Here is an 18,347-nt window from a genome sequence, read left to right as displayed (position 1 = left end):
GGTCTACTCTTATATAGAATTCCAGCTGCCAAGGGATCTTTTACGTGCATGCCAATGTATACACAGGACCTTGTTTTTCCATCCCATCCGAATAACTAGACAGCTGTCCTTGTCAGGTCCTCAGGCCCGCTGTCCTGCACCACTGACAAGGGAAACCCACATCAGAAATTTCCGATTAACTTTCTCAGCCAATGCAGGGATTGAACACCCGACCTCCAAGCTAGCGAGCCAGCATCTTACCCGCTTAGCCAACGTTACTCCCAAATATAGAATTAATATCGACATACCACTGCATCATTATCTGGTGTTTTTGGTGGGGTAACCGGATACGTTAAACCATTAGGTGTATTCGGTGTTAACCCTGGTTTCATGTCCTTTCCTACATTGTTAGTAAACCCTCCGACAATATTATTAAACGTCGACAGATCCCTGGGTATTCCTCCTGTTGGGCCACTAACCAGCAACGCCCTCAACGCTTCAGAATTCTTTGTTGCTAAACTAGAGATCGATGGTTTGGCATTTGCACCCATAGGTTTAGCCAATCCCTTCGATTTTGTGTTCGGCTGATCAACATTTGCGATTGGTTGTGGTTTATTTGTATCAGCTGCATTGTTTGGCTGACTAGATTGTTGGAGATGAGGTGGGAGTAGAGATCGGAGCCCTGATGGTGTAGGTGATGTTTTAACTTCAGGTACAACTGTAATAATCGGTGTCATGTTTCCACTTTCATCAGTTTTTCTTTTCTTACCTGAAATATATCAACAATTATTAAGAAATGTGTGTCTGCTGTATTATTATCATCTTTATTAAGAAATGAAATAAGTTTAACAGTTTAACGTCCTACTGTTCTGCTCCGACTGGGCTAATGAAGACAGGCATATGCCATACAGTGTGCTATCGGGGTAATTTTGACCAGGCAGCGGCAGTATGGCCTAATCTTATATCAAATTCTAACTGCCAAGGGATCTTTTACGTGCATGCCAATGTATACACGGGACCTCAGTTTTTCGTGCGATCCGAATGACTAGACAGTTGCCTTGTCAGGCTGTCTTTCCTGCACCACCGACAAGGGGAAACCACATCGAAAAATCCTGATGAACTTTCTCGGCCAATGCAGGGATCGAACTCCCGACCTCCTAGCTAGCGAGCCAGTGTCTTACCCACTTAGCCACCGTTGCTCCCCCAGAAATGATAGACAAAATGAAATGAAATGGAGTTCGGGGAATGATCGACAGATGATTCTTGCAATATTCTTTTTAATTGTCAATGAATCTTGTTCTAATTATGTTTTGTGTTACTGTCCCTATCAAATTTACATAATCTAATGTAGTTGCTTTAGCCATGATGAAATCTTTATCCATTTACATCCAAGGAGTAATGCATGTGTTATTGTGATATTCTACAAGTATAGAACTCGTTCACTTGGCGAATGAATACACAACAAATAAGTCCACTAATTTCTAGAATATATATTTACACTTGAAAATTCTCATTGCCTTTATTAAACAGGGTTTATTTAATTTTAGAGTCAAGCTCAAATACAATCTAATGGTTACACCTTTAGAAAATATATTTGCAAACTATCGCGTAAGAATATAGCGAGAGAGAGAGAGAAATGGGGTTTAACGTCCACTAGACACAAACTAGGTCATTTCGGGACTAACATATGGTTTAATTTTATTTACATAATTCGCTTGCGCGTAGGGGTCTTTAGCAACCGGAGGAAACCGGAGAAAACCCACGAGGTTGGACAGGCGACCCTACTCCTTGCCACGTACAACCGGGGATACGAAACCACGGCAGTCGACTCAATGACAGACTTTATGATACAGCGCGCGCACGCTCGCTAACCATTCAGCCATCCAACCCCCCTAAGAATATAGCCCCAGAGTTCATTCTATTAACCCATTGGTTGTTAGAGATTTGGCAGGTGTTCAGATCACATGGTATACCATTGCCCCGGCGATTTCATCTTCGCTTTAACTCTGTACATATTATCAAGACCTTCATGTAATACCCTGCATATTTCGGCACTAATTTCTACTGGGTATTCACCCAGCTTGTGAGCCTATCAGATCCCTTGATTTCGCAAATACCCGGTCTCATGCTTTCCAGCTAAAATGTCTACCTGTGATAATCAAGTTGCAATGTTCAAAGTTCATTCAATGTCAAGGGTCAAGGATTCTGTGGAGATCGCTATAGTAGATTTGATTGTCTTAAGAGTCACAACTTCTGATTAGACGCTACTGTTCACGTGTCTGCAGTAAAGTAATCTAGCAACGTCCAGATGATGTAAAACTTGCAGTCATGGCTTCGGGAAAATGCAGTGATTTATGATGCATGAATATGTCTGATATGAATTGTTTGTTTAAAAGAAGAGTGTAATTTAGTATTACCTTAAAGCAATAATTTCATCTTTTCTAAGAAAGTCAAAACATAATTATTTCTGTGTCTTTTGCTCAATAGGTTATCAACTCACTATTATACGACCATGGGCATTATTTCCCACCCTTAAAAATCATTTACACAGGAAATAATAACACAATTACCTCCCTTGTTTTCCCATTGCCTCCATGCATTAGCTTCCTTCAAACGTTGGAATTTTAAGTTGAAAATGATATTTTTGCCAATTTCTCAGCTGGCGATAGTGAATTATAGGATTAATAGGATTATTTTTTAACAAGGTAGGACGGTTTATGGATACCATCTATTTTAAGGCTTTATTTTAATAAATTTTAAAAATATAACTTAAAAATATGAAATTGCAGCTTTAAAGCCGATGGTATTTAATTTATTTATATTTAATTAATAAAACAGAATAGCTTGCTTAACATTCATACTGTATACGATAGAAGATGATTACATTGTATTAATAACCTCAATTCGTCAACCTTATAGAGTGAAATGGCTTCCTGTAGATTTGTCAAAAGCCTTTGTCTCCTAACTTGGTAGTTGACAAGTATCAGCGTTTGTTTCATATAACATAAATCATAGTAGTTAGAATCAAAAAATATTTGCCGATAAATTGTACTCATACTAATTTTAAAATATGCAGTATCAATCACGAAACTTACATGTAGACCTTCTTGTACAACTTTCGAGATGCTATGTCTAAATTTTACACGTAAACATACATGTATAAGCTTATAGGTTGCATAGGGTACATGTATATGTAGTAGGAATACGGAAAGTCAGATGTAGAAAAACTGTTGAGCAAGGAATAATTCAGAATGTGTACCCAAAATAAGTGAATTATAATGAGGTGAACACACTAGTGTCCTTTGTATAAATATATGACATGTACATATAAGTACATTTGTGTGTGTGAATAATTTTATTTAATATCCGAGTCCGCCAAAGTGATTTCGATGACAATAAATGTATATTGTCACAGCGGAGATTTTACGCCCTTTTCCACCTACACCATATCTTTTAAATGTGTCATACGTCATAATACATTATTATCATATACCAAAAATGGTCAAGATTGGTTCAATATTATTTGTGAAGTATCACAGCGTAAGAATATAGTTCCTGTGTTGACCCCAACAACTCAATTTTTGGCGCGTTTTTGACCATGTGACTTACCGTTCTGCGTATTGCGGAGTGATTTATGATGTATGGCACTGTGCTGTATGGATGGTTGATTTAGATTAACTGAACCTGCGAGTAATGAAGTAATGTGTAAAAGCTCATCGTATATAATTTAAAATTTGGATTTGATAGCCGCCAATGATTAATGGATTACATCAACTTGCCACGATGTGGAAGTTTTAGATAAAGAACAAATGATCACAGGTCTAAAAATTTGCAAGATGCTCACACTGTTCGCATACATGCATAGCCCACGTAATAGATGTACGTTCAAAAAAATCTTAACCGATATAGATTGTCGGTAAATGACGCTCCCCCCCCCCCCAGATTAATTAACAAATCACTTGGTTAGTATTCAAATCGGCCTGTACATGATACATATACACGTTTCCACGGCAGCATTTTTGTTTTACTAGGCTTCAAATTTATTATAGACAAAAATAGTTTGAGCCTCGCTCAAGGTGAACACATGTATTCAACTTAAATAAAGTACATTTTTCTTCAACATGCAAGATTCATTACGATATTGCCACGCAAGCGATTCACCATAATGCACGATGAATCACTATGTTCCAACGCGAAACACTGTGATTTGGCACGCTGGCGATTCACTAAGAATCCCCCGGAAAAGCAGCATTTTTTGGCCGTATTCGATGATTTGAGTCCAAAACTCTTGCAACACTCTGTACATACCTGCTAGAAACACAGTTGATTGGCTAAAATCAGATTCCTCTTGTACATTCGGATTCTCTTCTGTAACTATTCAAATGAAAATGTCAATTATAAATAACTAATATAATATAATTATAAAGATAAATATCTAAATAAAAGAGAGAGAAATGTGGTTTAAAGTCCACTCGACACAAACTAGGTCATTTCGGGACTAACACATGGTTCAATTTTATTTCAACATTTCTCTTGTGCGTAAGGGTATTTAGCAGTGGGAGGAAACCGTTGGACCCGGAGAAAACCCACAAGGTTGGACAGGCGACTCTACTCCTTGTCACGTACAACCAGGGCTCTCAACACTATGTCGGCTTGTTGCAACACGATGAGATTTACTTCCCTTCGCCAACTTCCTTTACAATTAACGATTAATGGGATTCGTCGATAAAAATAGCACAATCATCAAGGGCAGATAACTTGAATATGTGTCCTCCCCATGGATTAACCCAGAGGTTAGTGGAGTAGAACGGACTGAGACCACTGGGGATAGAGACGATGGAGCTGAAGAAGCTAAGAGTTAAAAATGGCAACTTACTTTCTGATTTACGTTTTCTGTTGGCTAAACTTTGTTCATTATTTTCTTCACCTACAGATTCTACAATAAAACAGGAGATACATGTAGTGTAGGTTATACTCTTCATTATAAACATATTAATTAAATTATATATGTTACCAAAGACTATTTAAACCGGGAGTTTGTACGACTTGAGAGATGTCATGTATTACCTCTGTGACAGAACTGTTGGTAATACAATTTTGAGTGAGAAACATCTTAATTAAATTATAAAAGTCACCAAAGACTATTTAAATCAGGGGTTACCATTCTTTTATGTGCCAAATATTTGTACAACTTCAGATGTGCCATATATTACCTTAGTGAAAGAAACGTTGGTGATACAATTTTGTGCAATAATTAAAGAAAGTGTGCAAGAAATAGCTTTATTTAACATCTACTAACAATTTAGTAATATCACCGACAATGAGATATTATATATACAGTTACATATTCATATGGTCTGATTAGCATGTTTCAAAGAAAGTCACACAGGTTCTTTTTTATATCTTATCATTATCATCATGAAGTGCAACGTTCCACTTGGAATAGTCCATTGAGCAACTTGGACCAGTCCAATGCACAACTTTAAATGGTCCAATGTAGAATTTGGAATGGTCCAATATGCCACAAGTTGGCCACCACCGACTTGAAGGTCGTCAAGGTCGCCGAGATGTAAATAAGGTTAGGGCATGTGATTGTTAGCGAGATTGTAGGTTAGGGTTAGGGTAAGCATTAGGGCTTGGTCCAAGGTTAGGATTAGAGCAAGCCCTGTTTACATCTCGTGACCTTTGACAAAACATGGAAGTTGGCCTTATCAAATAGATCTAACCGTCAGTAAATGAGGTACTGTATTAGATTCAGTTACTATAATGATACATTATGGGAGGTTAGATAAAGAGCTGGCAATTCTCACTATAATACTTAAAGATAGGTTGCCAGGCAACAAAACATACGCCCACAGCAGCTAAATCGTCCGGGCAGTCAACAAGTATTGTCGCATATTTTTACTTCTTTCGGTAATGAAACATTTATAATACACTAAAATCTGATTAAGAGTAACAACTCATGAAGTAATTATCAGAAAACGATTAGAATTTGTTTGGTTTTTATAAAGTTCTGCCCCATGCTAACGTTTAGTATACAAAACTTTTAATATCATGGATTTAGCTGTTCAAGTCATAAAAATTCATTGAAAATCAATATACTTGTTCGTCTCAAGCTCTTAAACTCTGTGTATCAATCTGAAGTCAACTCTGGCAGTAATTATCGGAAATCGCTGAAAATCAATAGACTTCTTCGTCTCATGACCTTAAACACTGTGTATCAATTTAAAGTCAATCGGATATTAACTTTGGCCTTTAGAGCGTCCAAAAGATTTTTTGAAATGATCAAGAGCCATAACTCTGCCAGTAATTATCGGAAATCGCTGAAAATTAAAAGGCTTCTTCGTTTCATGGACTTAAACACTGAAAATGAATAGACTTCTTTGTCTCATGACCTTAAACACTGTGTATAAATTTAAAGTCAATCGGATATTAACTTTAGCCTCTAGAGCGTCCGCAAGATTTTTCAAAGTGATCAAGGGCCATAACTCTGGCAGTAATTATCGGAAATCGCTGAATATCAATTGGCTTCTTCGTCTCATGACCTTAAACACTGTGTATAAATTTAACGTCAATCGGATATTAACTTTGGCCTTTAGAGCGTCCACAAGATTTTTTGAAGTGATCAAGGGCCATAACTCTGGCAGTAATTATCGGAAATCGCTGAAAATCAATAGGCTTTTTCGTCTCATGACCTTAAACAGTGTATATAAATTTAAAGTCAATCAGATATTAACTTTAGCCTCTAGAGCGTCCACAACCAATTGTGGACGCCGGACCAACGGACGGACGGGTGCGACGACAATATAAGACCACATTTCAATGTGGGCGTATAAAAACTAAATAATGTAACGGCAATTTGCTGAAAATTTCAATCAAATTGATCCACTATGAATCAAAATTTTAGCGATTGAATATTGGGGCTAGCCTCGTTCATCATTACTAAAGTCAGTAGGATAAAGAACATAGTCTCAATTATCCATTTTTTGATTTAATTATGAATGGAAGTCGAACAGCAAATCGGAACGTAATCCAAAAAAGATCGCAGGCTAGCGATGCTATCAAGAGTTGATTATGGTCTGGATAAGTTAATTAATGTCTAATTAATAATTTAGATAACATTTCAGGCCTAAAGATTAAGAAAGGCCTGCAATAGGCAGATTTAGCTCTTGCATAATGTATGTTTAAGTAGAATAAATGATATAATATGCATGAACATGCCTATATACCGTAATATCTAAAAAAAAAACGGGTGGAGTATATATTTAATTTCTTTCATTTGGTTTTCTGTTTTGGTTTTTACAGGTTGTAGCATTATGTCCAGACAAATCATACAGCAATAATTGATATTACCTTTACTTAGATCAAGGTCTGTACCACTAGCACTACTATCAGTATCTGAATATACAAAAAAACAAGCAAGCTTAAATAGAGTTATTTCCCTTGGCACATACTTATTCCTCACCATAGTTAAAACTTAAAGAGGCATTATGTAAAATTTAGATAAAGAGCTGACCGTTCTCGCTATATTTCAAAAATAGATAATGCAAAATGAATATTCAGATTACTTTATTTTGAGCGAAGATATTAAGGGTTGTAGTTTGACAAGATGTGTGCAATGAGCGTAAGTGGTTCTCAATTTTTAAATTAAATTATCAAATGGCCGAACCGTTCAATCTACTTAAATTCGGAGCCATCCAATGGCATCAAGAGTTGATTATGGTCTTGTCATGTTAATAAATGCCTAATTAAAAATTTATATAGCATTTCAGGCCTAAAAAAATAGGCAGATTTACATAATCTATGTTTAATGAATGTTACAAACCTCCATATTTCCCAAATAAATGTGCATTTAAAAACTTGTAATTCTTTGATTTGTTAATGATAAAGAAGCAAACCAAATAATCAGTAAAAGTTTGTTGTATTCAAATATCCACTATAGTGAGGATCATATTCCCCACCTTAATCCCGACAAACTAGATCATTTCAAGACTTACATATGGTTCAATTTTATTTCAATAATTCTCTTGAGCGTAGGGGCTTTAGCAGTGGGAGGGAACCGGAGAACCCAGAGAAAACCCATGAGGTTGGACAGACGACCCTACTTCTTGTCACATACAACCGGGGAATCGAAACCACGCCAGTTGACTCAATCTCAGACATTATGACACAATGCACACGCGCTAACCATTCAGCCATCCAACCCACCCTCTGCTTAACCTAAACAAAATTGAACTTTATTTGAAAAGTCTCTGCTTTCTCTGGGAGCTAGGAGACAAGACAGATACACGTGATAGTGTTGTGATTCCAATTCCATCTTTTCGATAATAACGAAAGATCCCCATTATAAAAGAAATGAAATGGGGTTTAACGTCCTTCTGTTCTGCGCCTAAACTGGGCTAATGAAACTGAGCTTACGCCATACAGTGTGCTATGAGGGAAATCTCGCCCAGGCAGCGACACAATGGCCTACTCTTATTCCAAATTCCAACTGTCAAGGGATCTTTTATGTGCACGCCAATGTATACACAGAGCCTCTTTTTTTCGACCCATCCAAATGACTAGACCATAATAAAAGAGTAAGTGTTTCAATTCCTTACCTTTACTTGGCGACACCAATTCCTGAAGAATAACAAAAAAAAAAAATTTAGCATGAGCCTCAAATATTTATTACAGATACCTTCCAAGAATGGACAATGTATTTTCATCAATATTTAAGGTTAAATTAAGTAAGGTGTGTTTTAGAACAGCAGACTGATTTAAACAGAGGATTGGGGAAACAGACAATGCCCAATAGACTGGGGAACAGGCAATGTGAAATAGACTGGGTAATAGTCCATGTGAAATAGATTGGGGAACAGTCTATGTGAAATAGACTGGGGAACAGTCAATGTGAAATAGAGACTGAAATGGAGTTTAACATCCATGACACAAACTAGGTCACTTTGGGACTAACGTATGGTTCAACTTTATTTCAATAATTCGCTTGTGCGTAGGGGTCTTTAGCAGTGGGAGGAAAACGTAGTACCCGGAGAAATCCCACGAGGTTGGACAGACGACCCTACTCCTTGTAACGTACAATCGGGAAATCGAAACCCCTCCAGCTGACTCAATGACAGACTGTATGTGTATGATACGGCGCACACGCGATAACCGTTCGGCCATCTAACATTCCCCCTCCCCATGTAAAATAGACTGGGGAATAGTCTATGCCAACGAGATTGGAGAACTGTCAATGCCACAGAGATAAAGAAACAGCAAAGACCAAAGAGATTAGGGAACGGCAAATGCCAAATGGATCAGGGAACTGCAAATGCTATATAGTGATTAGGGAACTAAAAATGCTATAGAGATTAGGAAACAGTCAATGGCAAAGGAATTTGGTGAGCAGTCACAGAATCAATGTCAAACGGATTTAGGGATTAGGTAACAGTCAAAGCCATCTCCCTGTGAAAAGAGTACAATTGTATCTATTATTATCGTGTTTCAAGAACGTGCAATTTTATTTCACCATTAACAGATATGCTAGCTGTGATGTTGGCCACTGTAAATAAACAAACCAGTAGAATTCACCTTAAAATGTACCCTACTACCTGAATTCACCCCCTAATTTGGTCTTTTTGAAGTTCACTCACCGTTTTAATTTTAGAATTAGGTGATAAACTATTTTTTCTCAGGAGATCCATCACACTTTTCCCTTTGAAAGACTTGGATTGTAGGACTTTTTTACATCCAAACTTGGAACGTCGTTTAAACGCTAAATGGTTATTTCTCGATAAAATATCCATGAAAGTTCGATCAGGAGATTTTATCCCTGACTTTACTTTTTTATTAACTGTTTTCTCATCTGTTCGTAAATTTGTGAAACTTTCATCCACGGTTTTTTCACTACTTTCTTCCACAACATCCCCACTGGTCATTTCAAATTTCTTTTTCTTATAGTTTTTTTTCTTGTTTGGAAAGTCATAATTCCCTGATTTTCGCTTTTTTAACTTTTTGAATTTGAATTTTTTCGATTTGGCAGATGTTTGTTTTGCGCCACCTTTGCTACTACTACTAGTTTCGGACGGTGCAATGTTGTTTTCGGAGGTCACTTTAGTAGAATCTAGCACTTTACTACTACTACTGTCACAATTTAAGGCGTTTTCTAAATCGGAAACTTTAACTTTCATGTTGGCTATTGGCGCTAAATTCACCATTTTTATATTAATCGCATTAGATACAGGAGCGCCAGACTTTCTCGCTTTTGGCACAGATTTGACATTGTTTTGTGTTTTACTATTTGCTGCTTTGGGTTCTTGAGAAATTTTTGGTAAAAATGTTTCGGTATTTGATTGTTCAACTGGTGTGTCCGTCACAGTGAATAATTTATTTTCAGAATTTGTTTCTTCTGCGATCTCAACGCCGTTTGTGCTGACAACAAGCGGTGAAGGGATCGCATTTGTTATGCCATTCTCCTCCTCCACCTTATTATTGTTAACATTTACGTCACTAGAAGTTTCGATGGATTTTACATCGTTTGTGTTACTATTATTATTGTTTGCTTTCGATTCATCGTGATTAAGTAAAGTTTTATTATTTTCAACAACTTTTAAATTATCTTCCGGCAACATTTTGTCAATCAAAGTGACTGTATCACTTGTCACTCTGCTGCCGTTAGTTACAGATTTCTTGGAAACTGTCGTCACATCTTGTGTGTCCTTTTCTTCTGGCCCAATACCATTAACATGCTCTGCCTCTGGTACTTTGTCAGGAACCAACTAAAATTAATAAAGCACAAGGTAAATAATGTTTCGAATCAGAGAGAGAGAAAGAAGCAGGGTTTAACGTCCACTCGACACAAACTAGGTCATTTCGGGACTAACACAATACATGGTTTAATTTTATTTCAATAATTTGCTTGCACGTAGGGGTCTTTAGCAGTGGGAGGAAACCGGAGAACCCGGAGAAAACCCACGAAGTTGGACAGGCGACCCTACTCCTTGCCACGTAAAATCGGTGAGTCGAAACCACACCAGTTGACTCAATGATGCAGCGCACACGTGCTAACCATACAGCCATCCAACCCCCCAGCATCTATAAGACATTTTCAGGCACCAATTCAGGTAAATCTCTTTGGTGGCACAGATTTGTCATTTTCTGTGCTTCTGATTTCTTTAAACAGCAGCTATCAGTACATGTAACATATACTAGATCAGTGTTTCTATTACCCAAAACATATTTCATTACATTAAACGGGTATTATGGTAGATTTGTTAACGAGTTGACAGTTCTCAATATAATAGTTAAACAATAGATAACATAAATAGAATATGCTGAAAATTTCAGTCAAATTACTCGACTCTGAACCAAGATATTAGCTTTTTAATTTTAGCCTAGTCTCGATCATCAAACAAAGTGTCAATTATCCATTTTTACATTGGCTTTAAATATTCATAGCCGATGGGTTTAAATATGTTGGTGTTAGTTAAGCAACATGTATCTTAACTTTGTTATTTTAACACACACGTGTGGAAAATAAAAAAGCTTAAAAAGAAAACCAGTAATTTAATTTTTTAATTAGGATGCGTCATTAACTTCAACCTCTGACCATTTCTGTTAGAAAAGTTAAGCTGGTTTCTCTTATCCTCCATATCAACACCAGTAGCTAATATAGTGGTCTTCTAAGTATATAAAACTTTTGATGTCATTCGTGTCTTTATTTAAACTTAAACTATGTTTCCATGACAGTCACTTAACATATCGTGGGCGAAGTGTCAAAAGGGTGTATCTAAGAATTTCTAAAGATTAAGAAACAGGACCTTTTGCATTTCAAAATTTCCACAAATCAAGATACATGTACAACATTTGGAGACATGATACCCAGAACAGTTCTAATTGGCGTAGTGTTACACCGCTTATACAGAAATGTGCTCACGATATATACATGTGCTCACCCGAAAACATTTTGCCTATAAATCTACTGATCATTGATACACACCAATGCTTTATCTTTTAGATCAAAAATCAATTTCTTCACAAGACTGTAATTATAACTTGAGTAATGAAACAGATTACACAAAACAATATTCTCATATGATCAGATACTATAAGCCTGCACATTGCACAATTGATATGATCATCTTACAGGTATATATTTCAATCAGTTTTATTATTACAGAGACCAAGGTTCAGTTGCAATCTACAGCATATCCATCTAAAGCTTAAGCTAGATTTACAGGGGGGTAACACCAATTAGATATAACAGCCATTGCTAAATAGGTCACAGCCCAAGCAGAAGCAATGGGTTAGCTAGCTCAACTGTTTCCTTGTATTTCAACTCAAAGGATTTTTCAGACTACAATGGCTCTTTTAAACCAAATGCATCTATTACATGCACAATGTTTTAACATTAAATTGAATTTTGAAAATGCAAAAAAAAAAGACAATAAAACTTAAATCGAATTATTCACGATTAAAAGTCAGTAATATAGGCTAGACATACACGTAAAGGTGTTAAATATCAAAAAAAAAAATATCAAAAGAATGTTTAGATGTATTTATTCATTTTGACCTACTTCCATAAATGCAGCTAAATGTGCATACCACTAAGTCTTATGGGGTGAAAACCACACTTCAGAGAATCAAACTTTGGTCAATTACCGGTATCAAGGAAATACACTTCCTACATGAATCTATATAAACTCTGGATAATAAAAATAGATTTCCTTTTGTAAAGATCTAATAGTAATAAGACCTAAACTAGAAAACAGTACAAATGAACATGATGTGATATAATGGTGTACCTTATAATACTGTTATAAGGTCCATGATATAACTTATATACCAATTTCAAATGTTGATTTAATAACAACATGTACTACATGAACTAAAGAGAGAGAAATAGGGTTTAACGTCCATTTGACACAAACAAGGTCATTTTGGACTAACATATGGTTCAATTTTATTTCAATAATCAATAATTCGCTAAAGCCTAGAGGTCTTTAGCAGTGGGGGGAAACCTGAGGATCCGGAGAAAACCCACAAAGTTGGAGAGGCAATCCCACTCCTTGTCACATACAACTGGGGAATAGAAACCACGCCAGTTGACTCAATGACAGACCTTATGATACAACGCAGACGCACATGAACTTAAGAATCATATTTTATCCGGTACCAGGGATCCATCCACACACACACTGAAGTCGACTGACCATGGAATTTAAGCTGATCATTTGAAGGATTATGAATCCATTTGCAAGAGTTTAATACCAGTACAAAATTCCCATTCAGTATTCACAAAGTCAATTACTGATAAACTGGATTTGAAATATCACAACACTTGTCAATCTCTGTAGATCCATGCCCAGAGATTATTGAACACTGACATTTGAATTTTGTTTTCTTATAAACATGGATTATTCCATTAAATATTAGATATTGTCTGATGATCAAACATTCTAGACAGAGCAATACCCTGTCTTCTACGAAACCAATCATAAACAGCAAAAACTAGTCATACTTTACAGTGGTAACATAGCCAAGTAAAATTTAAAATGTCTAAATAATACAGAAGACAAACATTGTGCTTGTGCCTCTGCCAGTCTTTCCCATCTTCATTCTTCAAACTTATTCTTTAGTTATTAACTTAGTGAAACATGCATACACATTAATATTATAATCGATTCAAACTTATAATCTGGCTAAAACAATTGGAAAATGCTAATTGTAGGCCGGCTGGGGAGGTTCGGGAATTTTTAGAGTCCACAATGGCCGCTTTATATAAATGAGTATTTGGGGGGGAATACTAACCTTAAGCCTTTTTAGGAGGCTGAACTTGGATCCAATTTACCCTTTATCCCTCTTAAAAGGGTTAAGGTTAGGGTTAGTATTTCCCAAAATAAACATTTATATAAATGGACCTACAATAGCATCTCCCAAAACAATTAAGTTAGGGAACCTGACATTTCACAACTTCAATTTTTTTATGCCAATAAAATTCCACAACTAGATTAGTTTAGAATGTGTTTCTCGTTCCAAGTTCAATGTTCCATAACAGGTCTGGAAATAATGATTTTATTTGTACCTGACAGACATACTGTCAGGAACTATTGAAACTGCACTTCAATTCAACCACACATACTGATATTAAATACATATACAGGTCACAATTCTATGGAATACAATTACTGCTTATTACTGAGCGATGTTTCGACTAGGCTTCTCTAGTCATTATCAAGCAGTGATAAAATATGACAATATATACATGTACACAACAATACTAGAATGTTGTTGTCTTCTTTGGGTACATGTAATTAAAAGGTATTTCTGGTTGGTCAGCATTAACCAAGTATTGTATTCCATAGAATTGTGACCTGTACATGTATATTCCAGTTCAATTACTAAATGCCATTGAAACAATTTATTAAATAAATGGTCTACTATAATGCATGTTTAATTTAATTTACAAATGATATATTTTAGATTTGATCAATATAGCTTGTGTCAATTGTAAATGTACATGTATACTGTAGATCATTGATCTTACTCATTTAATTCGTGAGGAAAAATAAACGAAGGTTTAACCAGTACAGGCCTGTACGATATTCATATTCTAGGAATTTGAGGCAGTCAGGTTGAGTGAGAGATGTTCTATGAATTATAAATTGTGTTTACAAAGCATTTCCAATAAGAGAAGAAATCAGGGTAGCAATTGGCTAGATCTACTTCTTAAGGCCAGCTCAATTTTCGTCAAGGTCGCCAAGATGTAAGTATAAGGTTAGGACATGTGATTGTTGGCGAGATTGCAGGTTAGGGTTAGTAAGTATTAATTAAGGCTAGGTCCAAGGTTAGGGTTGGGATTAGGACTAGCCCTGTTTACATCTCACGACCTTTGACCAACCATGGAAGTTGGCCTTATCAAATAGATCTAACCATAACTGTTGGTGCTAGCAGTACTGATCTGTAGCCCCTTTCTTTAACTTTCAGTACTGAAGTTTGACAACAAAACTGATTTTGTTAGAATCTAATAAACAATATCTTACAAATACAGTTTTCTAGTATTTCTCAATATTTTATACCGATATATAAACTTCTGGATGCTAAAACTAGTGATTTTTCGTTTTTTAAATTTTCTTTCGGTTTCGGATTTTCGGTTTTCCTGTGGCAAAAAAACTCAGTTTCGGTTTTCGTTTTTTTATTCATTTAAACACTGTATTATGAATGTACTGATTTATGGTTATTTTATAGGAATACTTAGTTCTAAGGTAGAAAAGATATAAAAAATATTGATGTAAATTGTAAACAAGTTTTTTTTACTGTTATATGACTTTAATTATGACTAGTAAAAACAAAGTTACTGTAAAAAAAGATCTGACAAACTTTGTTAAATGCAACACCATAATAATAAATAAACATAACGACATAATACCAATAACAATAAAGTTACTGTAAAAAAGTTCTGATGAACTTTGTCAAACATCAAGTTAAATCTGAGGAAGCCATTGTGCGTTATTGACAACCGGCTTAGGCTTGCATAAAAATTGGGATTATAAACCGAACCGAATTGAGAAAATAAATAGTCTAGGTCATCCAGACTTATTAAACACTGTACATGTACATAGGGGGTCTGGTTGATCGAAAATAAAAACAGAAGTGGTGGCCACATTAAAATTTTGGAATTATCAAGTAAACGAAGTACGGCTACATAAAAATTAGGAATTTTTCAAACATTTCCGAAACGAATAACAGGTAAATTAAAAATTAGGAATTTGGGATATATGTAAAAACCGAAATGCATGATTATTTTTTTTGTTTTATCGGTTTAGTTTTCGGTTTATATGTAAAAACCGATATCGTACGGTTAAACCGAAAAACCGCACATCACTAGCTTAAACTACTGTCTGAGTCTTGGTAAATATTAAACGGATTTCTTCGATTATGAACAAACTACTTAACTTTGGTTATTATAAACTCACCTGTGTGTTTGTAATGAACTCACGTTCGATAAAATCCATTGCACAACTAATTATCACAATGATGAAAACAAGTTCTCTCTTGAAAAATTGAAATATCACAAACTTTTCCCAGAGAAAAATACCAATATGGAAGATAGTTACGTCACTCTGCGGAAGATATCATTTCGTATTAGGGGTGACAGCATAGGAAATTCAAGTACAATTACTACAAGAATCCATGACCACTCGGACCAAAGACCACTCGGTTGAAGACCAGTCGGACCAACTGATAGACCACTCAGCCCAAACAAATAGACTACTCGGACCATACAAAAAGACTATTCGAACCCAACAGAAAGACGACTCGGACCAATAATAAAGTGTTATTTTAATAAATTGATAATTGCGTTTGTTTTAATATGATTACTCGAACCAATAATAAAGTGTTATTTTAATAAATTGATAAATGTGTTTATTTTAATATGACTACTCGAACCAATAATAAAGTGTTGTTTGAATAAATTGATAATTGTATTCCAAATCGCAAAATATCGAGAACCACACTTGTAGTCACGTTTAAAAAGGGGCATATAAAAGTCCGGTCTTCGTATTATTATGTGCTGTTTATATTAACGCATCAAGGGCGGATTAACTTGAAAACGTGTCTCCCCCCCATATATAGTAACCCAGGGGTTAGTGGGGTAGAACGGAATGAAACCACTGGGGATACCGCGAATGTGGAAAAAGTAAAATTAGGCTATCAGACAAGAACAGTATACCCGTATATGTAGAAACTGTCAAAAGTCTGGACATACCGAGTCTCATTGCAAGAGTAAAGAAAAATTAGATTGATATTTTTTTTTGGCACCATTATTAATTAATTATAAAACTAATCGTTGATTTATTTTCCGTACACAAAATTGAACTAAACAGCTCTAAATATATTTAGATTTAATTGTGATTTAAAAATAAATAAATAGCATATTGTCTAGCCTTATAATATAATTTAATTGGTCCGACTGGTCTTGTTTTGGTCCGACTGGTCTTACTCCGAGTAGTCTTTGGTCCGATTTATTTTCCGTACACAAAATTGAACTAAACAGCTCTAAATATATTTAGATTTAATTGTGATTTAAAAATAAATAAATAGCATATTGTCTAGCCTTATAATATAATTTAATTGGTCCGACTGGTCTTGTTTTGGTCCGACTGGTCTTACTCCGAGTAGTCTTTGGTCCGAGTGGTCTGGATACCTACGACAATTGGCATTGAGTTTGAGCGTTCGCACACATAACTACCCGCATTCCTGTATTTAGTTACCGTCTTTTACATTCTAGTAAAATCTCTGCAAATTTTATAGCTTTACTTTTTGAAATATTTTGTTCTAATTATTTGATTAGCGACTCGGATGGGATTATTTACTTTTGAACACGCATGCCGCACAAACACAACTATACATTCGTTTTACGGGCTTTATCACACTTCGGTCAAAATTGTCGAATCGAGAATTAATGTTCCGCTTCTTACGGGGTCATACGGGCTTAGTAGCATTATATACCCACCCAGGCACCCAATAGACACGCTGAGGGCTGCCGCAACACGCTTAAAGATGTTACTGAAGCGGTTATTATTCGATCGAAAGAATGCGTATAAAATTAAAATTACACTCAGAGAATTCGGAGGTAAGCTTCATGATCCTTGTTAAATTATTTATAACATAAAGAAGATAGGATATTTATAGTTTATACATGACTTTATTTTTACGAGTATCCGTGCAATCAGTGATATTTTAATTGTGAAAAAAATTTGATAGACTGGCGATCAATGGTTTCCATATAATCTCCTATGTAATTGCCTTCAATTGATATTTTTCGTCGCCCAAACCCATATACGATCAAAATGATCGCGCTGTCAAACTATCTTTCAATGTTAACCAACCCCCGCAACAGGTATATTGGATTCGACCAATACGTCACGAAGACATTGTTGATATCGACTCTGTCGAAATTACAAGTAAATTTTCAAATTTTTCAAGAGAGAACTTGTTCTCATCGTTGTGATAATTAGTTGTGCAATGGATTTTATCGAACGGGAGTTCATTACAAACACACAGGCAAGTTTATAATAACCAAAGTTAAGTAGTTTGTTCATAATTCATTAATTGAAGAAATCCGTTTAAAATTTACGATGGTTCACACAGTAAGCTATCTATACACTTTATTACCGGTATTGCATTACAGATGCATTATGTATAAAATTTAGATAAAGAGCTGACAGTACTCATCATATTAAACATATAAATATTGGAAATGGAACATGTTTAAAATTTGAGTCAAAAGTCTTCATTCTGAGTGAAGTTATGGCAGTTTGACAAACAGTGTAGTTTGGATTGTCATTGCTACGATAATAAGAAAAGTCTTGACTATCCATTTT

The 18,347-nt window shown here is 35.6% G+C and overlaps 1 protein-coding gene across 1 annotated transcript in view; it reads right to left on the bottom strand.

The window, feature by feature from the left end:
- The window catches only part of LOC126808459 (probable serine/threonine-protein kinase nek3), a 38,433-nt gene that overhangs the window by 12,267 nt on the left and 7,819 nt on the right, over window positions 1-18,347 (bottom strand). The window contains exons 2-8 of the mRNA XM_056103243.1: window positions 9,615-10,739; window positions 8,580-8,601; window positions 7,333-7,377; window positions 4,856-4,915; window positions 4,288-4,353; window positions 3,589-3,663; window positions 288-748 (exon numbers count right to left, since the gene is read on the bottom strand). Of these exons, the coding sequence (XP_055959218.1) occupies window positions 288-748; window positions 3,589-3,663; window positions 4,288-4,353; window positions 4,856-4,915; window positions 7,333-7,377; window positions 8,580-8,601; window positions 9,615-10,739 (1,854 nt within the window). The remainder of the gene's footprint in view (window positions 1-287; window positions 749-3,588; window positions 3,664-4,287; window positions 4,354-4,855; window positions 4,916-7,332; window positions 7,378-8,579; window positions 8,602-9,614; window positions 10,740-18,347) is intronic.

The sequence above is a fragment of the Patella vulgata genome, chromosome 1 (assembly GCF_932274485.2).
Source record: "Patella vulgata chromosome 1, xgPatVulg1.2, whole genome shotgun sequence".
Taxonomy (NCBI): Eukaryota; Metazoa; Mollusca; class Gastropoda; family Patellidae; genus Patella; species Patella vulgata.
The sequence above is the reverse complement of the archived record's forward strand: the minus strand, read 5'-3'. Positions and strand labels throughout refer to the sequence as shown.